Raw genomic sequence first — 25,384 nt, forward strand, 5'->3', positions numbered from 1 at the left:
AACCATTGCCTTGAAAAAATGCAGAGTTTATTTTTATTTAAGTTCTGTCTAAAAGTGTGCGGACCAGTGATGTTACCACTCATCATATATTGTCCCTCATATAGAATGAAGTTGGTCATGCCTGGCTTAGATGTAATTTAGATAATCATTGATGTAATTTTTGCTTCTAATTGGGTCTCGGCCTTTAAATGCCATGACTTTGGTTTTGGGAGCGGAGATTTCCATATTGTATGGTTTTGCTATTACATTTAATGAAAAAGTTGCTCACTATAGTGAATCTTCATTATCTTCAATTAGAACCTTCTCATTGGGATAAAAATTGTCAATGTTGATGCAATCATTTATTTGAATGCCAAAACTGGTTGTTTTCCTCCTCTCTTATTTTTGTGTGGCTCTTTTTAATTAACTGGTTAGGAATGCTGTCATCTCTTAAAATTTCAAGTAGCTTATTATGATTGACTTTATCAAATGCCTTTTTATATAATCGATGAATAATATATGGATCTCTAAATTGAATTCTCTTCTTTTTTCTATCAAAAGCTTGAGAGTGAAAAAAGGCATCAGTGCAGTCTTTACAGAAACCAGTTTGTTCCTCTCAAAAAGTATTTTCATAATATTTGTTTAATTTAATCTTTAAGAGAATTGAGTATATTTTATATCTGGTATTTAAAAGGCTAATGCCTCTATAGTTTTGACATTCTTTAATATTGTCTTTTGTTGAAGATGGCGACAATCATAGCATTTTGCCAGTTTTCTGGTGGTAATTGGCCATTTAGGATCTTATTCATGATTTCTAGTAGTTTGTATCTGAAGGTGTCTCCAGAACATTTCAAAAGATCCATATTGATACCATCCTCTCCTGGTTCTTGCAATGTTTAAGTGTTGACTTTAAATCTTCAAGAGTAAAGAAGTTTGTTGACCATTATTTGAAAATAATGGCTCTGAGAGAGTGGGTTGTCATCCATTGTCCATAATTTATAGTATTTAAGCCAGTCCTCCAAAAGTATGGTATTGATCTTGATTGGTTCTCTAAGGCTATTATCCATGTGTCTTATAAATTTATATTTGTGTTTGAGATTTATCCATGTTGTTTTCTAGATTGGTAATAAAATTGTGCCATTGAACTCTGTCTTTTAGGTCTTTCACTTTATGCTATTATGTTTGTATATATATCCAATTTCATCTTCTATTTTATTTGTGCTTAACCATTTTTTATAGGCTTTCATCTATGATTTTTCTGATTTCTGGGTCCCAGTTATGAAGACCTGTTTTTCTTTTCCATTGTGTTTTCATTCCCAAGAATTATTGCAGAGATAATTCCACTCTTCATTAATAGATTCATCTGAGGATAGTTGCTGTAATTTTTCCTATTTTTTGCTGATTAGTTTTCTTTTACCGGAGTCAGATAATGAGCTGACTTTGAACCTAAGTTCTCAGTTGTCTAATGGATACTGGTACTTTATCCATCAACCATATTGATGTCACATAGATAATGATCTGATTAAATTTCAAAACCTCAGAAGACTCTAACATCAAGAATGAATCTACCTATTTTATTATTTGCTATGGTATAGTCTATAATAGATTTCAATCCTCTTGCTAACCATGTGAATTTATGGACGTCTTTGTGTTTGAACATTGTATTCATTATTCTTAGATGACAGGAAGTAATTATTATAGATAGAGAAGTCGATTAATCTTTAGTCGTTTCTATTTTTTACTAATTCTCCGATAGTTCCGACATGATTGTGGATTTTCATATTGCCTACACGAGCATTTAAATCACCCAGCAGTAATAACATGTCATTTTTGTTTATTTTTTCTGTTATATTTTGGAGTTGGTTATAGAAGTCCGAACTTTCCTCTTCTCTCCCCTCCTCCAGAGCATATAATCCAAGAACTGTGAGATATCCTCTATCAAGTTTCATTCTGAGTTGTAATATCCTTTTGTTCCCATATTTATAGTTATTGATATTGTCTTTAAGGATTTGTGAATCATGATTGATACTCCTGCTCTCTCTGGTACTACACATATAGATATGTATGTAGTTATCAGTTTCTTTGGTTCCCTGATATTTCTTTGCTACAGTGAATACTGCTATTTTGATTTTCTTTTGATATAGAATTTCATCTATTTGGTTTTATTTGTAAGATGAACTTCTTACATTCCAGATAGCAAAATGAGTGATCTTTTTCCAGTCAGTATCTTTAGCTGGTCTAGGATTATTTCCATTTTGAGCAGTCCTTGAATTCTTTTTTTGAGACTTGAAAGTAATTATAATACTTGCGAATTGGCTACTAGCCAAAGCACAAGGTGTCCAATGATAGTGCTGCTGTCTCTGGCTGTTGGACCAGCCCATAAGATGAAATGAAATAACAAAATAGGAAAGATTCACCCCTTAGCTCTCGAATAGCATTGGGAGAAGGAACCAGAAGAAAAGAAAGACGGGGGGGGGGGGGGACCAATCTACAGATAATATAACAGATATATATTATACGAGGCAGGTCCAGCATCAGGTACCTTGGGTTTGCCACTCTCGTACTCACTAAAGTGAGTCCTTGAGGGTGCAAATAAATCATGCCAAGTATAGTTTTGGATAGTTAAGGCTGCATGTGAAGGAAGCCTCAGCTTGTTCTGTCCAGAATGAATATGTTTATATTTTGTTTTTCATCAATTGCTCATTGATGTTTTCCACATTTCTTAAAACTAGAAGATCATTTGGCTTGATTTTGGAATAATTTTATTTATGCAAATATATTGGAATTTACGTGCTATCCTCATTACATTTAATGCCATTCCTGCTTCAAAACTTACCACCTTCTCCTAAGGTCACTCATCCATCCCCTTGTGAGCTTATTTTGTTATTATCAACCAGAAACTATTCACCTTGGAAAAACCTGCAGATAGGGAGGGACTCGATCTGACATGGAAAATTATACTCTTTCTCAGCTTTTCTGGTCAAGGAGTCTTCCAAATACCACAGTAGGTGCAGTGTTTTTGAATACATCGAATATCGGTGTGATAACCTATTTTCTTTCGTTTTAACTTCTGTTTCCTTTTTTTTCTTGGTTTGAATAATAGGAATTTTTTAATCCTGCTCTATGGAAATGTATTCAATTAATGACAATCATGGTACTTTTCAGAATAATGTATAATTTCCTTTTGTAGTCATAAGCTGATAAATAATATTCATTGTCTAGCGACTAGTCATTATGGAGTTGATCACTCTAATGTATTTCATTGTACTATAGTATGTTTAGTACAATATAATAATTCACTTTTTTATATTTTAGCTTGATATGCTTTTTGCAAGACTTGCTTTGAAAGATATACCAGAAGATCAAGATTTAAGGGATGTCAGTCTTTTAAAAAACTTAGATCCAAAGTGTGTTCGAAGTCTGAATGGTAAGTACACAATATTATCTTAATTTTTATGTGGTAGATGAGATGATTTTCATTACCTAGTGTTTGACTATCTTACTTGTTTCGATGATATGAAAAAACCATATTTAGCCTTCAAAACATGGTTTCAGTTTATTTAATCCATGTTATTAATGTGAAGTTGTGCTATAAGTTTACTTTTATGGTTAGATTTGTCATTAAAAAAAATAGCACATGTGTTTTGGTTGCTTTTGCTCTAAACATCTAGCTCAAAAAAAAAAAAATTTTTTTTTCCAGGCAGGCTGCCATAATGTTATTTGCAATATGGACTTGAAAGTCTGTTTGTCTTGTATTGGAAGCCTACCAAAAGGTATCACATCTTTATCTCTGTTACTCAGTTATGGGCTATAGTGTAATATACTACATGTTGTCCGCTGGTGAACAACATGTAGTATATTACACAATATACCTGATGCAGCACTATTGTCTAGTTTTAGCAGTTGATATGGCGATCAACCATCACAGGAAGTTATGTGCAGCAATTCTGGAGAAATTTTTGCTTTTCATTGTACTGTTTCGAGTACCAAATAGTGAAAACACAACTCATAAGAGAATAATGAAAAGTTTATATTGGGAAGTGGGGGAGAGATGCCATTTTGCAGTGCATGTATGATTACATTAGTTGTTAAATACATATCACTGCAGTTACCAAGTAACACCAGTCATCATCACTTTCCTGATATGTACCCACGAGGAGGTGTTCAGACTACTATAACAGCGCTACATGATTAACTTCATATTATTATTAATTCCTGTCAACAAAATACTTGTCAGCACTCCACTCCAATCTTGTCACATCCAACATGTCTTGCTTCTAAGGGACTTCTGACTGACTCAGATCACCTAGACTTTGATCTTCCTTTTGGTCTCATTCATTCATTCCTGACAGCTTGGCATCAAACACATGCTTTGCTAACTTTCCTCCACCCATTCTGTTTCAGTGGCTATACATTAGCTCTGCTCACACATTCTTGAATGATAACAGTGCAAGGTCCATTCTAACGTCTTCATTTTTATTATGATTCTGCCATTGATGACTGTTCACTCTCCTGATTTTTCTCAGAAAGCTCGTATCTCTGGTGTCTAGTCTGTGATCAAAAAAAAAAACACATTCTTGATAAATTCCATATAAATTGTTCACCAACTTGTTCCCCAACATACCATCTTTGCTTATCCTGTTGTCATCATCAAATTCCTGTCATGTACCTTCAAGGGGTGTACAAGATATCATAGTACTACATGAAAAAAATTACATCATTACTAACTTCCTATCTATAATTTTCCTCCAAATCAGTCTGTTACAAGTCAAGACTCCAACATTATCAGATCTTATATTTCTATCGTCTAAGGCACTTTATACCGTATCAATCCACCTATATCTTGGTCTTCCTCTGGGTCGTTTTGCTGCCAACCTGGTAGAGAACGCTTGTTTTGCTAATCTTTCTTCGCCCATTCTGTTTAAGTGACCATACCACCTGAGATTAGCTCTGCTAACGCATCAAGTTCTTTCCTAATATCCTCGTTTTTAATATGATATTGCCATTGATGCCATCTATTCACGCCTCTAATCTTTCTAAGGACTCTCATATCTGCAGTTTCTAGTCTTTGGTCAAGTGTTTTATTTCTGACCCAGTACTCAGATCCATAAGTTAAAACTGGTTTGAATGCTGTCTTGTATACAGCTAATTTAGTGTTTTGACTAATTTCTCTCTTATTCCATATGAATTTATTCATTTGACTTCCCACCATACCAGCTTTGCTGATTCTGTTGTCTATTTCTATATTTAATTTACCATCATCACTAAAAATCGTGCCTAAGTAGCTGAAATGTTGCTGACCTTCATACCATATCTATTACAACAGTTATTCAATTTAGTCATAGAATCTTGCAGACTCGTAGTGAATTTATTTAGAAGTATAACATCATCCACATAAAGCAAAGAGCTGATATTAACATCTCCAATTTTGATATTATGTTTAATACCACTTTCCTTCATAATGTGATCCATATAGATAATGAATAACAGAGGGGATGATGTACATCCTTGTATCACACCAAATTTAACATTAAACCATCTTCCAGTACTTCCTTCAGTTCTAACTGCTGACTTACAACTCAAATAAAGACTAAGTATTGCTTGATATAATGCCCCATTGACACCATATAACTGTAGCATATTGAATAGCTTCTCTCTTGACACCTTGTCATATGCCTTTTTCAAATCAACAACACTTAAATACAGATCTTTGTTATATTCCCATGCTTTCTCGACTATTTGTCGTAAAGTGAAGATCTGATCCTGACAGTCTCTATTTGGCCTGAATCCAGCTTGTTCTTCACCAAGCTTTTCTTCCACAATTCTTCTCAAACGTGTCTAATACTAGGAGTATTAGGAACAAGAAGGAAGAGTTTTTGGCTATGGTTGGCACTTCCAGACCACAGGTTATAGGTATTAGTGAAACATGGCTGACTGTAGATGATATAACTAGTGGGATTGAATGTGATGGGTATAGTGTGTTCAGGAATGACAGAGAGAATAAAATGGGGGAGGGAGGAGTATTGTTGATGATAGCTGATGAGCTCCAGCCAAGGGGAATAGAAGTTGAATTGCAGGATAGAGAAAAGAGCACATTTGAGGCCATTTGGTGTGAGATTGTGGCTAGCAGAACTAAATATACAATTGGGTGCTGCTATAGACAAGGTGATGGAAAAGACGGTGGTGACAGTATGCACAAGCAAATAGAAGAAATGGGTGGAAGGAGGGTGATTTTTATGGGAGATTTCAACTATGGTCGCATTGATTGGAGTGAGGAGAGGACACACGGGAGGAAGGAACTGGATTTTATGCGGTTATTAAGGGATAACTATCTGCGACAGCATGTAATGGAAAATACTAGGGGTCAGAGAGTGCTTGACCTAGTAATTACATCTGAGGATTTGGCTGTAACAAATATGACCACATTGCCACCAATCGGTGAGAGTTGGGATTTATTAACTTGGGAGGTGGCTAAAGGTGTAGAATTTTCAATTACGACAGGGTACATGTGGAATTATCGGGCTGGAAAGTATGATAAGCGTAGGAGTTTGATTGGTTCAGTGCCATGGCATGTACAACTGCAAGGACTAGAAGTTGATAGTGCATGGGAGGTAGTTAAGAAGTGCTTGCATGAAGCAATGGCTGACTGTATACCTAGAGTCCGAATAATAAATCAAGTAGGGGTTAAATGGATGAATAACACCATTAAGCTTGAGTTGCAAAAAAAGAAACAACTATGGAGGGAATTTAAGGAGAAGGGTGACCGGCAGGCACATGAACGGTATAAAGCGCAGGCCAGAAAGGTGACGAGTGTGGTAAGAAAAGCAAAAAAGGATTACGAAAGAACATTGGCCATGCAGGCTAAAGAGAAATCTAAACAGTTTTTTAGATATGTAGCAAGTAAAAGGAAAAATGTACATGGCAGATTGATTTTAAAGAATGCCGATGGTAGGGAGGTAACTGAATCAGTTGAGATAGTTGAGTTACTGAGTGAGCACTTTGCAAAAGTATATCATCCAGGTGGTGACATTGCAGAAACGAATAAACCAGTAGATTATACGGGAATTGTGGTGAATGAAGTGGAGGTGAGTAGTCTATTGCATAACCTCAATGTCAATACATCTGTGGGATTGGATGGTATACCAGCTCGTGTTGTACGAGAAGCAGCTAAAGAATTGTCAGTACCCTTGACCATTTTGTTTAATTTGCGTCTCGGGTCTGGGTTAGTCCCGAGCGGGTGGAAAGAGGGGAAAATGGTTCCACTGCATAAAGGAGGTTCCAAGACTGCTGTTGTAAATTACCGACCGATTAGCATATCAGGAATCATTGTCAAGGTCTTAGAGAAATTAGTCAAGAAAAGAATACAGGATTGGATAGATGAAAATGGGATATTGTATGGGGGACAACATGGTTTTGTGAAGGGTAGATCATGCCTCAGTAACTTGCTCACGTTTTATAACACAGTGACGGCTGAACTGGATAGGGGTAATGGGTTTACAGTGATACTACTGGACCTTGCCAAGGCCTTTGATAGGATACCACATGGAACCCTAATCAGTAAACTGGAGCAGATGGGTATAGATATAGGGTTGGTGAGATGGATAAGAGGGTGGTTGAAGGAGAGATATCAAAGAGTGGTTTATTCAGGAGTGGAGTCTAAAAGACGTCTTGTGACTAGTGGAGTGCCACAGGGCTCTGTTCTTGGACCACTACTTTTCAATTTGTTCATCAATGATATTGGAAAGGATCTGAGAGGAAGTGTTCACTTGTTTGCTGATGATGCAAAGTTGGGTAGAGCAATTGTGAGTGCACAAGACGTCAAAATTTTACAGGATGATTTGGATAGTTTGGAGGACTGGGCTAGGAAAAATGGATGTCAATTTAATGTGGCAAAGTGTAAGGTTATGCACTTTGGGGTGAAAAGAATAGCAGCAGTATATCGCATTGGTGGAATCATACTCCAGGAGATTGATGAGGCCAGGGATTTGGGAGTGTTGGTGGATAGGGAGTTGAAGTTTAGGGGGCACATTGCAAAAGTAACTAAAACAGCTCACCAAATCACTTGGCTTCTGAAAAATACTTCAACATGCAGAGACGAACAAGTTGTTGTTCCTCTGTATCGAGCCTTGATAAGACCCCATCTGGACTTCTGTGCCCAGGAGTGAAGGAGGGGTGATATGATTGAGACATTCAAATTACTGAAGGGTTTTTATAAGATTGATCCAGAAGATATTTTTGAAAATATGACTGGTGGTGGGAGGACTAGGGGCCATGCATGGAAGCTGGGCAAGAGCGTGGTTGACAAGGGTGTTAGAGCTAGGTTCTTTACTTGGAGAGTGGTAAATGAGTGGAATAAGCTTCCAGAGTCTGTTGTGGGTGCTACGACCGTGAATGAGTTCAAGGCAAGGTATGATAGATACTGTGTGAATGTTGAATAGTTGTTCTTGACATGATGTTAGGGCCTCCCTCGATGAGTCTGTCGACTCCTTGGAGTTTCCCGGAACAATAATAATAATAATACTTGCGTAGATCTTGCCAGGAACACTCAGTAGGGAAATACCTCTGTAATTTTCACATTCAGTTTTATTTCCCTTCTTATATATGGGTACTATGAGAACTTTACTCCAATCATCGGGAATTCGTCCCTCTGTCCAGGCTTTCTGAACTATGCAGTGCAGCCACTGTAAGGCTCTTATACCACCATACTTCAGCATTTCTGGTCGAATATCATCTACTCCTGCTGCCTTTCCACATTTCAAGCCTTTGATGGGTTTTTTTTTTCTACTTCAAGTATGAATATGTATTTCTGACTGCATGACTGGTTAGTGTTTTTTACCACTGAGCTATCATCACTGCTTGTTTCATTTAGCAGTTTTTCAAAGTAATTACTCCATACTTCAAGGATATCTTTTTCTCCCATTTTCATGTCACCTTTATCATCTTGAACTCCTTTTACAGCATTCTTTCCTCCATTCCTAAGCTTCTTCAACAACCTCCAGGATATATTTTGCCACCGTCTTGATATTTATTTTCTATATTCTTCCAAAGTCCTCCCATGACTTTTGTTTAGCTAGTTTTACACAGTGTTTAGCATTTTTGCATTTGTCTCTGTATTCTCTAAGAGCACAAGCTGACTTATTTGCCAGGAACTTTTGATATCCTTTCTTCTTTTCCTTCACTGCCTCTTTAACTTCCTCTGTCCACCATGGAGTTCTAATTTTTCTATCCTTGCAGACAACTTCACCACATGCCTCTCTAGCTGAATCAATCAGAGCTTTTTTCAAGGCTTGCCACTGAATCTCCAAGGTTTGATTCCTGTTCTCAAACTCTTTCATTTTTTCTTCAATAATCTTTGTGTATTTTAGTCTACAGTTCACATCTGAGAGCTGCTCAACTTTTATTCGCTTTAAAACTTTCTTACGTGTTATTCTTTTCAATATGAAATTCAATTTTATACTGCTCAAGACTAAATAGTGATCACTTCTAATTTCAAATCCTCTGTACACTCTGGTGTCCTGCACCAGGGAGAAAACATCACTATCAACAATAACATAGTCAATGAGACTTTTCTTATTCCTTGCCTCCTCCATGTGAATTTGTGCACATTTTTATATTGGAACATGGTGTTAGTGTCCTGAGCAGAAATCCAACAGATATTTGCCATTATTATTAGCTTTGTTCTTTTCTCCAAATTTTACCAGAATATTTTTGTATGTCTCACAATCATTTCCTACTCTGCTATTTAGATCCCCAACAAGGACCAACTTTTCCTTTTTCATTGTGTCAGTTGCTTTCTCTAAAGCCTCAAAAAAATTCCTCCACTTCTACCTTAGTAGAACCTTCTGTGGGACCATAGGCACAAATAAGTCTCATTGTCCAGTTCCCCATTCTCATATTTGCCCACATTACTCTACTTGAGACTGACTGCCGTTCAAGAAGATTAGCGTCATATTTTGTGTTGAATACTCTGGCTACCCCTTCTTTTCATTGATTGTCATTGCCTGAATATAACATTTTGTATTTATTGCCCTCAATAAATACAAAATGATCTTACCAGCTTTTTTTTTTTTTTTTTTTTTTTTTTTTGTTTCAGTCACCCCTATTATGTCGATCTGGTACTTATCTAATTCCTCAGCTAGCTCCGTTTCTTTGCCATTCAGGCTTCTTATGTTGTTAGTACCGATCTTTAACTCTGGTGATGTTGAGTTGGGGTGTGTTTTCAGATTTGTTCCAGTAGCTGAATTTTCGCTGTTCGCCCTTTTTCCCTTGCGAAAACAATGGGGTGCCTTATTAAACCAGTCAAAGTCCCAGCCAGCATGAAATTTTGTCATGTTGTACCATTTTTTTATTTTGGTTTAACCAATAAGAATACAATTTGGTCGGCTAAATCCCAAATTGCCAGCCCATCCTCGTTCGTTCAGTATCCAAGTAGATACCGAACAGGGTGCACCACGAGAAGGTGAGGATTGGACATTAGAGCAGAAGACCTGGTCAGTTCTCCGCATTCCTTTAAAGGCTATGTGGAGGTCTCCTCTCAGTTATACAGCTTTGACCCTTAAGCATCCCGCTTATCCTGTTGTTTATTTCTAAATTTGTCATTATCAATAAAACTGTGCCTAAATAGCTGAAATGTTTTGCTTGTTCTATAGGTTCTTCATTGAGAATCCAGCTGAAGTTTTCTGGGTTCCTGACTATTTTCATGTTTTTGGTCTTTTTATTGCTAATTTTCATGCCATATTTGTTACTGTTATTTAATTTAGTTAGAGAATCCTGAAGATTTACACTTGATGTTTTTATGAGTACATCACCTGCATACAGCAAAGAAATAAGTTTGATTTCTGATTTTAATATCAGGCTTAATGCCACTTTCTTTCATAATGCAATCCATCTAAGTGATGAATAACAGTGGAGGCAATGTGCTTCCTTGTCTTAATCCTGATTTTACATCAGACCATCCTCCTGTATTTCTTCTATTCTAACTGTTGGCTTACAACTTAGATTATAGTCTGTGTATTGGTCTGTATAATGTTCCATTTACCCCATATAATTGTAGTGTTTTGAAAAGCTTTTCTCTCTGGACACTGTCTTATGCCTTTTCAAGATCATATCTACAAAACTTAATATGGATCCTTGTCACTTTTCCATGATTTCTTAACTATTTGTTGTAAAGTTAAAAATATGATTCTGACAACCTCTATTTGGCTTGAATCTCACTTGTTCTCACAGTTTCTCTTCCACAATTTTTTTTTTTTTTTCAATCTCTTTTCAGGAATGTTTGCATAAATTTTATCTGTAACATTTAGTAGAAATATTCCTCTGTAATTCTCACATTCAATTTGGCCATTTTTTTTTTTAATAAATGGGAACTATGAGAGCTCAACTCCAGTCTTCTGGAATTCAACCTTTTGACCAGGCCCTCTGAATTAACCTTTTATATTTCCATATTTGAGCATTTCTGTTTGAATATCACTACTCCAGCTACCTTTCCATATTTGAAATTTTTAATGGTTTTTTTCGATCTGAAGTGTTGATATGTATTTCTGTTTGCATTTCTCTTAAATTTTCCACTTTGCACTACCTTTTCATTTACAGTGGCAGATTAATCCAAACATTTACAAATTAATTCAAATACATTTAAATAAAAATTTTAATTTTGCAAGAAAATAAGTACAAAAATTAAATTCAAATAATAATCATATGTACTCCTCTGTTCCTAATAGTTCATTAATTCACTCAGACATGGACTCTACTAACGTAGAACATGTTTTTCTTATTTCTGCATCAAAACCATACTTTTATAATTGGTTGTATTAAGTTATCCTTTGTATCACAATTTAATTTTCCAAGTCTCTTTTTCACTATGGTCTACAAATTTTATATTGGGTTAATGTCGGAAAAGTTACCTGGCCACAGAATAAATTGGATGTTGTAATTATTGAGGAACTCTTTCACCTTTTTTGAAGTGTGGCATTGAACGAAATCCTGTTGGAAGATGAGGTCTCTGTCTTTCTGGATCTGTGGGACTGCTCTTTTTTCCCAGTATTTTCATGTATTGGTTATTTTTCATCATACCATCAACAGGCACAAGTGATCCTGGACCACCACATGTAAAACTACCTCATAACATCTTTTTAGCCAGGTGTTTAGAGCTTGTTGAAGGTAGGTGGGAGAAGTCTTCTCAGCTACTGATTTGCGAACAGGTTACTCACTCTCTTTGGACATAGAAATAGTTTTCTCATTTGAGAATATGACCTTCTTTCATTTCTCAACAGTCCAATCTTTGTACACGTTTGCCCACTGGAGCCTCTTTTTCTGCATAGCCCACATCAAGTCCTCTCAGCTTCCAACAGTCTTTGAGGGACTCTCATGTCAGAAACATGAATCCCACTAGCTGCAGAGTTTCTATTTAAGTCTACAGCAGACAATCTGAGATTCATTTTGCTTTTCCTAACTAGTAAATGATATTGAGTAAGTGTAGTTTTCCTTTTTTGCCCACATTTTCCTTTTCTGTCAGGAGAAAAGTTACCTGTCTTTCTAAACCACTTTAAAATCACATTAATAGTACCAAAACCAACACCCACAATCATTGTCAATTTGTTGAGTTGTGGATGTGTGCTGAGAGAGAGAGTACATATTTTTGAATGCTTTATTGGATATGTATCCATTTTATAGCTACACAAAATGAATAAAACATTCAAATGTCAACTTTATACTATTACAAATGCATAACACTATTAATAAACATTGTAGACACAGCTAAAACATGCAGCATTCAATAAAAATAGTGACTAAAACCAAAACCGAAAATAGTAAACCAAAAACTTGATGAAAATTTGGCTTTCTTTCATTTAATGAGAACAGGGTGCAGGGATTAATATTTTTACTCTAGATTCACATTTTGAAAGTTTATTCAATTGAAACACATCTGTGCCTGGCACCCACTGAAGAGACCTCAATAAAGGTCGAAACTAGTCTAGCTAATTGCCCTTCCCTTATCATATATCCACAAGGAGATGTGTTTTGCATTATGGGAGATACTGAGATAGGAGTGATGTTAGCTTGCTCCACCTTTGCAACGAGTTGCCCGGTGTTGTACCACCTCACCCCAGTCCTGAAGATACTTTCAGGTGCAAACTTTGTTTGCTCGCACTTGGATAAAGGATTAAACTAAATTTATTATAATCTAGATTCACAGTAGTGAACCTTGCATTATAAATGAACAATGTCTCTGTCCTCCCTAGAAGCTCACTATAGCAATTGTCTATTGTACTAAGCTGTCTCTGATATCCAGTAATGCAGAGCACCCTTCACAGACCACTTTTAAATTTTATGAGCTCTCATAAACAGAAGTTAACACTTGGAAAACACTATTGATATGCTTAAATATTGGTAGTTTTATTCTACTTATATTGTAAGATAATCTAAAAGGTTGTAATATAAAACCCAGCAAAATATGCTGAATATATGTTGTGATGCTATCTCACTCTCATTTTCCATATTGAAAATATTGCCATAACTCTTCGATTATAATTTATTTTATGCATTTCTATTATGTTACATATGTTACATTGGCTTTTTGATTTTTAATATTTCTACCATTGCATGTTAGGTAGTGTCTGTCAGGGTGATATCAGCAATAATCTGATGCCTTATTCTTTTAATTAGGGATAAATATTCTCAAAATCATAAATTATATTCTTGTCCAGTGAAATAATTATTTAGATAGTAGATGCCTGAATGGTTGAATAATGTTTTCAGTCTCCAGGAGACTAATCTAGGTATTTATTCAGACATTTGCCTATCCCACTTTAGCATTAAGTTTTTTTTTTTAAGTAGATGATTTTTGCCTCCTGGTGTTGATATAGCCATGCCTATTGTTAAAAAAAAAAGTACTGCCTGCTTTTTTATTTTTTTTTAATAGCAGAATTTTCAAATTTGTGGTTTAAGCTAATAAGAATACATTTTGATCAGCTAAATCCCAAATTGCCAGCCCATCCTTGAACATTTAGTATCCAGGTAGACACCTAACAGGGTGCACCTAGAGAAGGTGAGGATTACACATTAGGTAAGCAGCCCTGGTCAGTTCTCTGCATTCCTTTAAAGGCTATGTGGAGGTCTCATCTCTATTAAAATACAAAAAAAGTGCATAAATTAACATGGAGAGAAGGGACAAGGAATAAGAAAGGTCTCATTGACTATGTTATAGTTGATAGTGATGTTTTCTCACTGGTGCAGGACACTAGAGTGTATACAGGATTTGAAATTGGAAGTGATCACCATTTAGTCTTCAGCAGGATAAAATTGAATTTCATACTGAAAACAAAAACATGCAAAAAGTTCTAAACCAGATAAAAGTTGAGCAGCTCTTAGATATGAACTGTAGACTAAAATACACAAGCATTATCCAAGAAAAAATGAAAGAGTTTGAGAACAGGAACCAAACTTTGGTGATTCAGTGGCAAGCATTGAAGAAAACACTAATTGATTCAGCCAGAGAGGCATGTGGTGAGGTTGTCTACAAGGATAGAAAAATCAGAACTTCATGGTGGGCACAGGAAGTTAAAGAGGCAGTGAAGGAAAAGAAGAAAACATATCAAAAAGTTCCTGACAAATAAGTCAGCTTGTGCTCTTAGAGAATATGGAGACAAACGTAAGAAAGCTAAACACTCTGTAAAACTAGCTAAACAAAACTCATGGGAAGACTTTTGTAAGAATGTAGAAAATAAATGTCAAGAAAGTGGCAACTCTGAAAATATTCAGAAAACAAATCTGAAAACAAACCCCAACTCAACATCACCAAAGTTAAAGATCGGTACTATCAACGTAAGAAGCCTGAATGGCAAAGAAATGGAGCTAGCTGAGGAATTAGATAAGTACCAGATCGACATAATAGGGGTGACTGAAACAAAAAAGATCAAAACTGGTGAGATCTTTCTAAGCAATAAATGCAAAATGTTATATTCAGGCAATGACAATCAAGGAAAAGAAGGAATAGCCATAGTATTCAACACAAAATAGGAGGCTAATCTTCTTGAATGGCAGTCAGTCTCAAGTAGAGTAATGTGGGCAAATATGAGAATGGGGAACTGGACAATGAGACTTATTTGTGCCTATGGTCCCACAGAAGGTTCTACTAAGGTAGAAGTGGAGGAATATTTTGACGCTCTAGAAAATGCAACTGACACAATGAAAAAGGAAAAGTTGGTCCTTGTTGGGGATCTAAATAGCAGAGTAGGAAATGATTGTGAGACATACAAAAATATTTTGGGAAAATTTGGAGAAAAGAGCAAAGCTAATAATAATGGCAAATATCTGTTGGATTTCTGCTCAGGACATGGACTGGTTATTACTAACACCATGTTCCAACATAAAAATGTGCACAAATTCACATGGAGAGAAGAGGCTAGGAATAAGAAAAGTCTCATTGACTATGTTATTGTTGATAGTGATGTCTTCTCCCTGGTGCAGGACACCAGAGTGTACAGAGGATTTGAAATTGGAAGCAATCACTATTTAGTCTTGAGCAGGATAAAACTGAATTACATAATGAAAAGAATAACATGTAAGAAAGTTTTAAAGCGAATAATAGTTGAGCAGCTCTCAGATGTGAACTGTAGACTAAAATACAGAAAGATTATTGAAAAGAAAATGAAAGAGTTTGAGAACAGGAATCAAACCTTGGAGATTCAGTGGCAAACTCTGAAGAAAACATTGATTGATTCTGCCAGAGAGGCATGTGGTGAGGTTGTGTGCAAGGATAAAAAAATCAGAACTCCCTGGTGGACACAGGAAGTTAAAGAGGCAGTGAAGGAAAAGAAGAAAGCATATCAAAAGAGCCTGACAAATAAGTCAGCATTTACTCTTACAGAATACAGAGACAAATGTAAGAAAGCTAAACAGTGTGTAAAACTAGCTAAACAAAAGTCATGGGAGGACTTTGGCAAGAATATAGAAAATAAATATCAAGAAGGTGGCAAAATATTCTGGAGGTTGTTGAAGAAGCTTAGGAATGGAGGAAAGAGTGCTGTAAAAGGAGTTAGAGATGATAAAGGTGACATGAAAACAGGAGAAAAAGATATCCTTGAAGTATGGAGTAATTACTTTGAAAAACTGCTAAATGAAACAAGCAGTGATGACAGCACAGTGATAAAAAAACACTGACCAGGCATGCAGTCAGGAATACATATCCATACTTGAAGTAGAAAAAGCCATCAAAGGCTTGAAATGTGGAAAGGCAGCAGGAGTAGATGATATTTGACCAGAAACGCTGAATATGGTGGTATAAAAGTCTTACAGTGGCTGCACTGCATAGTTCAGAAAGCCTGGAGAGAGGGACGAATTCCCGATGATTGGAGTAGAGCTCTCATAGTACCCATATATAAAAAGGGAAATAAAACTGAATGTGAGAATTACAGAGGTATTTCCCTACTGAGTGTTCCTGGCAAGATCTATGCCAGTATACTTAAGAAACGGTTGAGAAGAATTGTGGAAGAAAAGCTTGGTGAAGAACAAGCTGGATTCAGGCCAAATAGAGGCTGTCAGGATCAGATCTTCACTTTACGACAAATAGTCGAGAAAGCATGGGAATATAACAAAGATCTGTATTTAAGTTTTGTCGATTTGGAAAAGGCATATGACAAGGTGCGAAGAGAGAAGCTATTCAATACGCTGCAGTTATATGGTGTCAATGGGGCATTATATCAAGCAATATTTAGTCTTTATTTCAGTTGTAAGTCAGCAGTTAGAATTGAAGGAAGTACAGGAAGATGGTTTAATGTTAAATATGGTATGAGACAAGGATGTACATTATCCCCTCTGTTATTCATTATCTATATGGATCACATTATGAAGGAAAGTGGTATTAAACCTGATATCAAAATTGGAGATTTTAATGTCAGCTCTTTGCTTTATGCGGATGATGTTATACTTCTAAATAAATCCGCTACAAGTCTGCAAAATTCTCTGACTAAATTGAATAGCTCTTGTAATAGATATGGTATGAAGGTCAGCAATAAAAAGACAAAGACAATGAAAATAGGCAGAATCATTGAAAATGTCAACTGTGTTGTGAATGGAGAACCTGTGGAACAAGTAAAACATTTCAGCTACTTAGGCACAATTTTTACTGAAGATGGTAAATTAAATATAGAAATAGACAACAGAATCAGCAAAGCTGGTATGGTGGGAAGTCAATTGAATAAATTCATATGGAATAAGAGAGAAATTAGTCGGAACACTAAATTAGCTGTATAGAAGACAGTGTTCAAACCAGTTTTAACTTATGGATCTGAGAGGTGGGTCAGAAGTAAAACACTTGACCAAAGACTAGAGACCGCAGATATGAGAGTCCTGAGAAAGATTAGAGGCGTGAACAGATGGCATCAATGGCAATATCATATTAAAAATGAGGATATTAGGAAAGAACTTGACATTGTCAGCATCCAGGAATGCGTTAGCAGAGCTAATCTCAGGTGGTATGGTCACTTAAATAGAATGGGAGAGGAAAGATTAGCAAAACAAGTGTTCTCTGCCAGGTTGGCAGGAAAACGACCCAGAGGAAGATCAAGATATAGGTGGAGTGATACCGTACAAAGTGCCTTAGACGATAGAAATATAAGATCTGATAATGTTGGAGTCTTGACAAGTAACAGACTGATTTGGAGGAAAATTGTAGATAGGAAGTTAGTAATGATGTAATTTTTTCATGTAGTACTGTCATATCCTGTACACCCCTTGAGGGTACATGGCAGGAATTTGATGACGATGATGATGATGATGAGAATGTGGCAAGATATTCTGGAGGTTGTTGAAAAAGCTCAGAAATGGAGGAAAGTGTGCTGTAAAGGAATTCGAGATGATAAAGGTGACATGAAAAATGGAGAAAAGATATCCTTGAAGTATGGAGTAATTACTTCGAAAAATTGCCAGATGAAACAGCAGTGATAGCACAGTGGTAAAAAAAAAACACTCAACAGGCATATAGTCAGGAATACATATCCATACTTGAAGTAGAAAAAGCCATGAAGGCTTGAAATGTGGAAAGGCAGCAGGAGTAGATGCTATTCAGCCAGAAATGCTGAAGTATGGTGGTATAAAAGTCTTAGTGGCTGCACTGCATAATTCAGAAAACCTGGACAGAAGGACGAATCCCCGATCATTGGAGTAGAGCTCTCATAGTACCCATATATAAAAAGAGAAATAAAACTGAATGTGAGAATTACAGAGGTATTTCCCTAGTGAATGTTCCTGATAAGGTTATGCAAGTATACTTGGGAAGTGGTTGAGAAGGATTGTGGAAGGAAAACAAGCTGGATTCATGCCAAATAGAGACTTTTAGGATCAGATTTTCAATTTACATCAAATAGTTGAGAAATCATGCGAATATAACAAAGATCTGTATTTAAGTTTCGTAGACCTGCAAAACTTATATGACAGGGTGCCAAGAGAGAGATGCTATTCATAACGCTATAGTTGTATGGTGTGAGTGTTGCATTATATCAAGCAATACTTAGTCTTTATTTGAGTTGTAAGTTAGCAGTTAGAATTGAAGGAACTATAGGAAGACGATTTTATGTTAAATCTGCTGTCAGACAAGATTGTACATTATCTCCTCTGTTATTCATTATCTATATGGATCACATTATGAAGGAAAGTGGTATTAAACCTGATATCAAAATTGAATAATGTTGAATAATTGTTGTAATAGATATGATATGAAGGTCAGGAATAACAAAACAAAGACAATGATAATAGGCAGAAGCATTGAAAATATATCAGCTGCATTGTGAATGGAGAACCTGTAGAACAAGTAAAAGAATTTTTAGTGAAGATGTAAATTGAATATGGAAATAGACTTCAGAATCAACAAAGCTGGTATTGTAGGTAGTCAACTGAATAAATTTATATGGAATAATGTTGAAAGTTTATTTTTCACTTGGTTAGACTATAATAAATTTAGTTTATGCTTTATCCAAGTGTGAGCAAACAAAGTTTGTGCCTGAAAATATCTTCAGGACTGGGGTAAGGTAGTACAACACCGGGCAACTCGTAGCAAAGGTGGACCAAGCTAACATCACTCCCATCTCAGTATCTCCCTTAATGTAAAACACATCTCCTTGCGGATATGTATAATGTTATGCATTAAGGGAAGGGCCACTACCCAGACTAGTTTTGACGTTTATTGAGGTCTCTTCCCTGGGAGCCAAGCTCAGAAGTGGAGATATCATGCAGAAGCAATGGCGAGCTCATCTTTACCTATAGGAGTTGCCAAAAGGTGTGACACCTTTTTTTAAATTATTCTGGATTTAGAGAAAGATGTTGAAAGTTTATTTTTCACTTGGTTAGACTATAATAAATTTAGTTTAATCCTTTATCCAAGTGTGAGCAAACAAAGTTTGTGCCTGAAATTATCTTCAGGACTGGGGTAAAGTAGTACAACACTGGGCAACTCATAGCAAAGGTGGACCAAGCTAACATCCTATCTCAAATTCAGAGTAATTTAATAAAAAGGTGGCACACCTCAACTCGTGTAGGTAAAGATGACCTCGCCATTGCTTCTGCCTGGTATCTCCACTTCTGGGCCTGGCTTCCACCGAAGAGACCTCAATAAAGGTCGAAACTAGTCTAGGTAGTGGCCCTTCCATTAATGCATAACATTATACATATCTGCAAGGAGATGTGTTTTGCATTATGGGAGATACTGAGTAGGAGTGATGTTAGCTTGGTCCACCTTTGCTATGAGTTTCCCGGTGTTGTACTACCTTACCCCAATCCTGAAGATATTTTCAGGTGCAAACTTTGTTTGCTCACTTGGATAAAGGATTAAACTAAATTTGTTATATGGAATAAGAAAAATTATTCAGAACACTAAATTATCTGTGTACGGTATTGAAGCCACTTTTAACTTATGGATCTTAGAGTGGGTTATAAATAAAACACTTGATCTAAGAAAGATTAGGGATTGAGGAAAATTGTAGATAGGAAGTTAGTGGTGATATAAGTTTTTCATGTAATACTATCATTCCTTTACACCCCTTGGGGGTACATGTCTAGAATTTGATCATGATGATGAAATCCAAGGTCTGTTAAATAACAAATTATATGTTTGAAGCACAGTACAACACTTCTTTAAATGCAAAATTACAAATTTCACTGACGCAGTAAAACATATTCTATTTATTATTTATTGTGTAATAGCTACTTCATTAGATATTACATAATCATAATATAAATTAATTGCATCATTTTCAACAACACGACAACAACAACTAGATATTAGTTAGTCTATTCATTGTGAAAAAATAATTACTTTTATTTTTCCTCCATGTTTATTGTCAGTCCTCATGAAAGATTGTCATAACTGCTGATAAGTACTATATTTAAGTGATAAATAGATGGTAATATTAAACAAACTAAACATGAAATTTGCATATGTATACAAATCATTATGCTTGCATTATGATTGTTTCACGGTAATATGCCCATTGGCATGAGGCAGTAAAGCAGTCGTGCCCATTGGCAGCAGTACTTTCTGAAATACATGTAATAGGGAAGTGCAAAAGTAGTCCTAAACTATATCTTCTGCATGCTTCATTCAGGTCTATGAATTTTCATGCCATTTCTTGCATTTTTAGGATTTCTTTAAGCCAAAAATTGTTGAAACTTTTTTCGCTAACAATATGCAGATATACAGATTTTATATTTTTTGCTCCTAGGTAAATAACTTCCAGTTGACAATTTCTTCCAGAATCCATTAAATCGAAGATATGCTGTTTAGTCATAATAGAAACAGTAAATGACACGATAACCACAGTAATTGACTTTAATGAAAAGAAAGTAGAGATATTTCGTACTGAAAATAACAGTACATCATCAGTGTGTAGCTTGTTTAGTGAATTCTTCCCCGTGAAGGATTCAAGCTTAATCTTTAAAGGTACATGTGGCATGACTTATAAGCAATAAATTACATGATAACCCACACTATTTAACTTTAATGAAAAGAAAGTACAGATATTTCATACTGAAAATAAGAGTACTTCATCAGTGTGTAGGATTAAAGATTAGATTATAAGTTATAGAAAGTTTTTTCACATAGGTGCAGAGTAGATTAGACAAGAAATTCTTATTTTAATATTTTATCTAAGCAAATAAATTTTATGTTTCTAGTTTCAACTGAAAACATAAATTTTATGTTTCCAGTTATAAAGATACAAAGTAACTTTATAACTGGGCTCTTTATATAGTTTCATTGTTAAATATATGAGTTCTGTTTTAGTGAATGCAGTGCATATTCACTTGTCATCTTCATACTGTCCATCTACCATTTCAGGTATTTTATATCACTGTGAAGTAGCATGGATTGCAAACACTTTGTTGGCATCAATATTATGATTAATATTAGCAGTCATCATTTGCTTTAGGTGAAGCAAAAAATCTAGGTTAGAAAAGCTAAGTTATATATGAAAAGTACCTAAAAATGTTAAAGGAAGATTTTCAAAACTATATAGAAGGTAAACATGTAATCATGTTCATGATTTTTTGGGGTGTTAACACAAACGCTCTGAAATGAAAGCATAAGCATCACAAAAGGAATAAAAGATGGTAAATGCAATTGTTAAATATAAAATGTTAAATATATATATATATATATATATATATATATATGTATATATGTATGTATGTATGTATGTATGTATTGCTTGGCTTGAGTTAATTTGAAATTTATTAAAATAAAAATGATAGAAAAGTGATGGAAAATATCAGGTAGCAAAAACTGTCAAGAAAGTGGAAATGGAAAAAAACTAACTGGAGTGGATGATTATTTTTATCTTTTGTTTCAGCTTTTTATTTGATTTATTTTTCATTTGATCCTGAGACATATCACTTTAGACTATGTAGTGAGTAGATTACATAATACAAAAGTCAAATATGATATGTTTGGACCAGAGCTTATTATACTAAAATTTATTTATTTAAAAAAAGAAAAATAATAATGAGAATTGGAGAAGAATATCTTTTCTGAGTGTTCTAGGAAAGATTTTTATAAGCATATTTGAAAATATGACTAAGAAAAATCGTTGAAGAGGAAAATTTTGATAAACAGAAGGATTTAGGCAAATTAGGACTTGTAAAATTCTAATTTGCAGTTTACAACAAATAATTTGAATGCTAAGGGATGTCTGTATACTAGTTATAAGTTAGAAATTTTGCAGCTACAATTGAAGGATGTACAGGATAAATATTATGAAAGTACATTTTAGCATTTAGTAAGGAAGCTTAGAAATGGAGGATTTTTTTTTTTTTTAAGGGAATAGTAATAGGGAATATTATCTGTATGTTGAGAGAGAGAGAGATGAGAGATGTAAGGTGATGGAGGAACTATTTTTGTTAATGTTTCTGGCGTTGGAGCCACTGGACAGGCAGGTATGGCAAATAAAGGAAATATCATCTGAGAGTGAAGCATGGTTGGAAAAGAGAATTGGGGATCTTTTAACAAGGGTTTTTATGAAGCTATATTTCATAACATGAAGTATATGATGATGGTGGATGATTACCCATGTGGATAGGTTTCCATTATCCACCACCTCAAAGAATGTTCGTTTTTGTAAGGTATGTTGTAATAGCATATGTAAAAAGTCAAGCAGTTGGTGACTTGTAAAACTTTAAATTTTATTTTAGGTTATTTCTAATCATTTTTAATATTTAAAATGTTATTGGAATTACAATTTTTAAAAACTTATTTTGAAAATTTTTATATTCTGATCTTGCAGCTCAGCAAAAAAATATATATTTAAAAAAAGATTTTTTGATGTTTTGAGAATTCAGTTTACTAGTTTAGCAGATACTAAGCAAAATTTTTTTATAGGTTGTCGTGTTACTGATGAAATTCTACATCTTGTTCCTAATAGAGAATGTTTTAGACTAGCATTAAGGTCAATAAAATTATGGGCTAAAAGTAAGTATAGATTTTATTAGAAGTAATCTCCTCCTTGAAGTATCATAGTCAAATATTGCAAAATTCAGTTTTATGAAATATTTAAATACGTTTTTGTTTTTATTCCTTTACCCAAGCATAAGCAAACAAGGTTTGTGTGTAAAGTATCTTCATGACTAGTCTGTTTATAGAGGCTGATGACCTGACATCAGTTACCTCAGTTTCCATTTATGCAAAACACACTTTTGAGATAGGTATTGCTGTAATATTGACAAGATCAAATTTTGTAGAAAAATTACATCAATGTAATTTATTTTTCATAAAGAATATAACTTGTCAATTTTAATATCCACACAGTACAGAAAAAATTCATTTGTGATGAAATAACTTTTGATTCTCACATGACTGCAACAACTTCTAAACTGTGAAAATATTTTTTCTTTCTTTTCGGTAGTCCTTTGCAAAACTTGCCTTTGTGACTAACTGGTTAATGGTTCCACCAGCACCTTTACATGGACTCTTGGCATTTGACATGGCAAAAAAAAAAAAAGAAAGAAAGAAAAAGTAACATTCTGTAAGAAATGTTGTTAATCAGCTTAACAAAGTTCTTTTTTGTGCTATACCACTGAGTGAATAAGCTCTCAATAAAATATATTTTTTCAAAGGGGAAAACTTTCTTGCATACCGTTTATCAAATCTCACCGAAAGGCACAAACTGTTTCAGATTATAAACATTTCATTTTAAATACATCACAATTGATGCAGTGTGTAATTTGTGCATTTATTCAGTGAAATAACTTCATCTTGCATCACAAGAATACAAAAAATACACCTGCAGTCATGACTGTGGTCAATCAGGCCTTGCAGACCATGCTTTAGATACGGCTCAATATCGCAAAAAAAAAAAAAAAAAAAAAAAAAAAAAAAAGTGTGATTCATGTTTTCATTTCAATGAAAACATGAATCGCAAGTTAATGGATATTTCCTTCTCCAATGTATTTTGTCCATGTAAAACTGGACAAAATACATTGGAGTTTTTAATAAAAATTCTACTTTTCTATACATGTGTTAACCATTGTGTATTAGCCATGTTATTTACATGTTTAAACCTCTGATTACCATTTAGTTTTGAGCAGGATAAAATTGAATATCATATTAAAAAGTGTTTCAGAAAGTTTTGAAAAGAGTCAGAGTTGAGCAGCTTTTAGAAGTGCATAGACTGAAATATACGAATGTTATTCAAGAAAAAATGAAATGGTTAAGACAAGAATCAAACTTTGGAGACTCAGTGACAACCTCCATGATGTAAAGTATCTAAACAAAAGTCATTGGAAAACCAATGACTTTTATTTTTACTGGGTTAGAAATAGAGGAAAGAAAGTACTGTAAAAGGAATTAAGAAATAATAAAGTAACATACAAATTTTTGATAAATTCTAGATCACTTTGAAAGATTGCTAAATGAAACAAGAAGTGTTTATCTTGGTTTTGTTACAATGACTATGTTGTAAAGAGCAGAAAAAATTATATAATGGGGACCGGAAAGCAATCAATTATTTTTAATAGGTCATTTTTAGCCGATTGTTTTTTCTTAAATAACACAAATTATTAAATTTGATTTTTATTTAAATATCAGCATCACTTTTCTATTTAAAAAATCTTTTTTTTTTTAATTTTAGATTATTTTTTTTTAATATGGCAGACTTTAAAGTTGAAGAGCGCCATTTACGTCATTGTATGCTGTTTTTGTTTCACCAAGGAAAGAATGCTACCGAGGCTACCAAAATCATTTGCTCAACTTATGGAGATGTATTGAAGGCTAACAAATGTCAGCGATGGTTTAAGAGATTTGCAGAAAAAAATTTTGATCTCTCTGATCGTCCTTGATATGGAAGACCTCTCGTTGAATCAGATCCAAAACAAACCATACAAGAATTAGCATAGAAACTTAATTTATCATGGTCAGCTGTCCAAGAGCACTTACATAAGAGTGAAAAGGTTCTTAAACAGGGTGTATGGGTACTGCATGAACTGTCAGAAAACAATAAAGCACCGAGACGGGCAATTTGCAATTCATTGTTGACCAGACAACAAAATGACCCCTTTTTGGAATGAGTCATAACTGGTGATGAAAAATGGGTGCTGTATAAGAATAATAAATGCAAAAAACAGTGGCTTTCTCCAAATCAAACTCCAATTCCAACACCTAAAGATGGACTTCATCCACAAATGGTTCTGTTGTGCGTTTGGTGGGATATTCATGAAATTATTCATTACGAACTCATGGAACAAGGTAAGACTATCGCAGCAGCCATCTACGGTGAACAATTAGAGTGACTACATCAAGCATTGCTAATCAAATGTCCTGCACTTGTCAATCGAAAAGGAGTAATTTTACAGCAAGATAATGCAAACCACATTCTGCAAGAATGACTCAAGAAAAAATTAGGCAGTTAGGATGGGAACTTTTACC

At 34.8% G+C, this 25,384-nt stretch overlaps 1 protein-coding gene across 2 annotated transcripts in view; it reads left to right on the plus strand.

Moving 5' to 3' along the window:
• Positions 1-25,384, plus strand: part of hrg (poly(A) polymerase hiiragi) — a 374,011-nt gene that overhangs the window by 153,240 nt on the left and 195,387 nt on the right. For both annotated transcript variants that reach the window (XM_090407503.1, XM_090407502.1), the window contains exons 7-8: positions 3,295-3,406; positions 22,844-22,933. In XM_090407503.1, the coding sequence (XP_090263629.1) occupies positions 3,295-3,406; positions 22,844-22,933 (202 nt within the window). The remainder of the gene's footprint in view (positions 1-3,294; positions 3,407-22,843; positions 22,934-25,384) is intronic.

This window comes from Typopeltis vanoorti, chromosome 17 (assembly GCF_054136105.1).
Source record: "Typopeltis vanoorti isolate ZY-2024b chromosome 17, IOZ_Tvanoo_1.0, whole genome shotgun sequence".
NCBI lineage: Eukaryota > Metazoa > Arthropoda > Arachnida > Uropygi > Thelyphonidae > Typopeltis > Typopeltis vanoorti.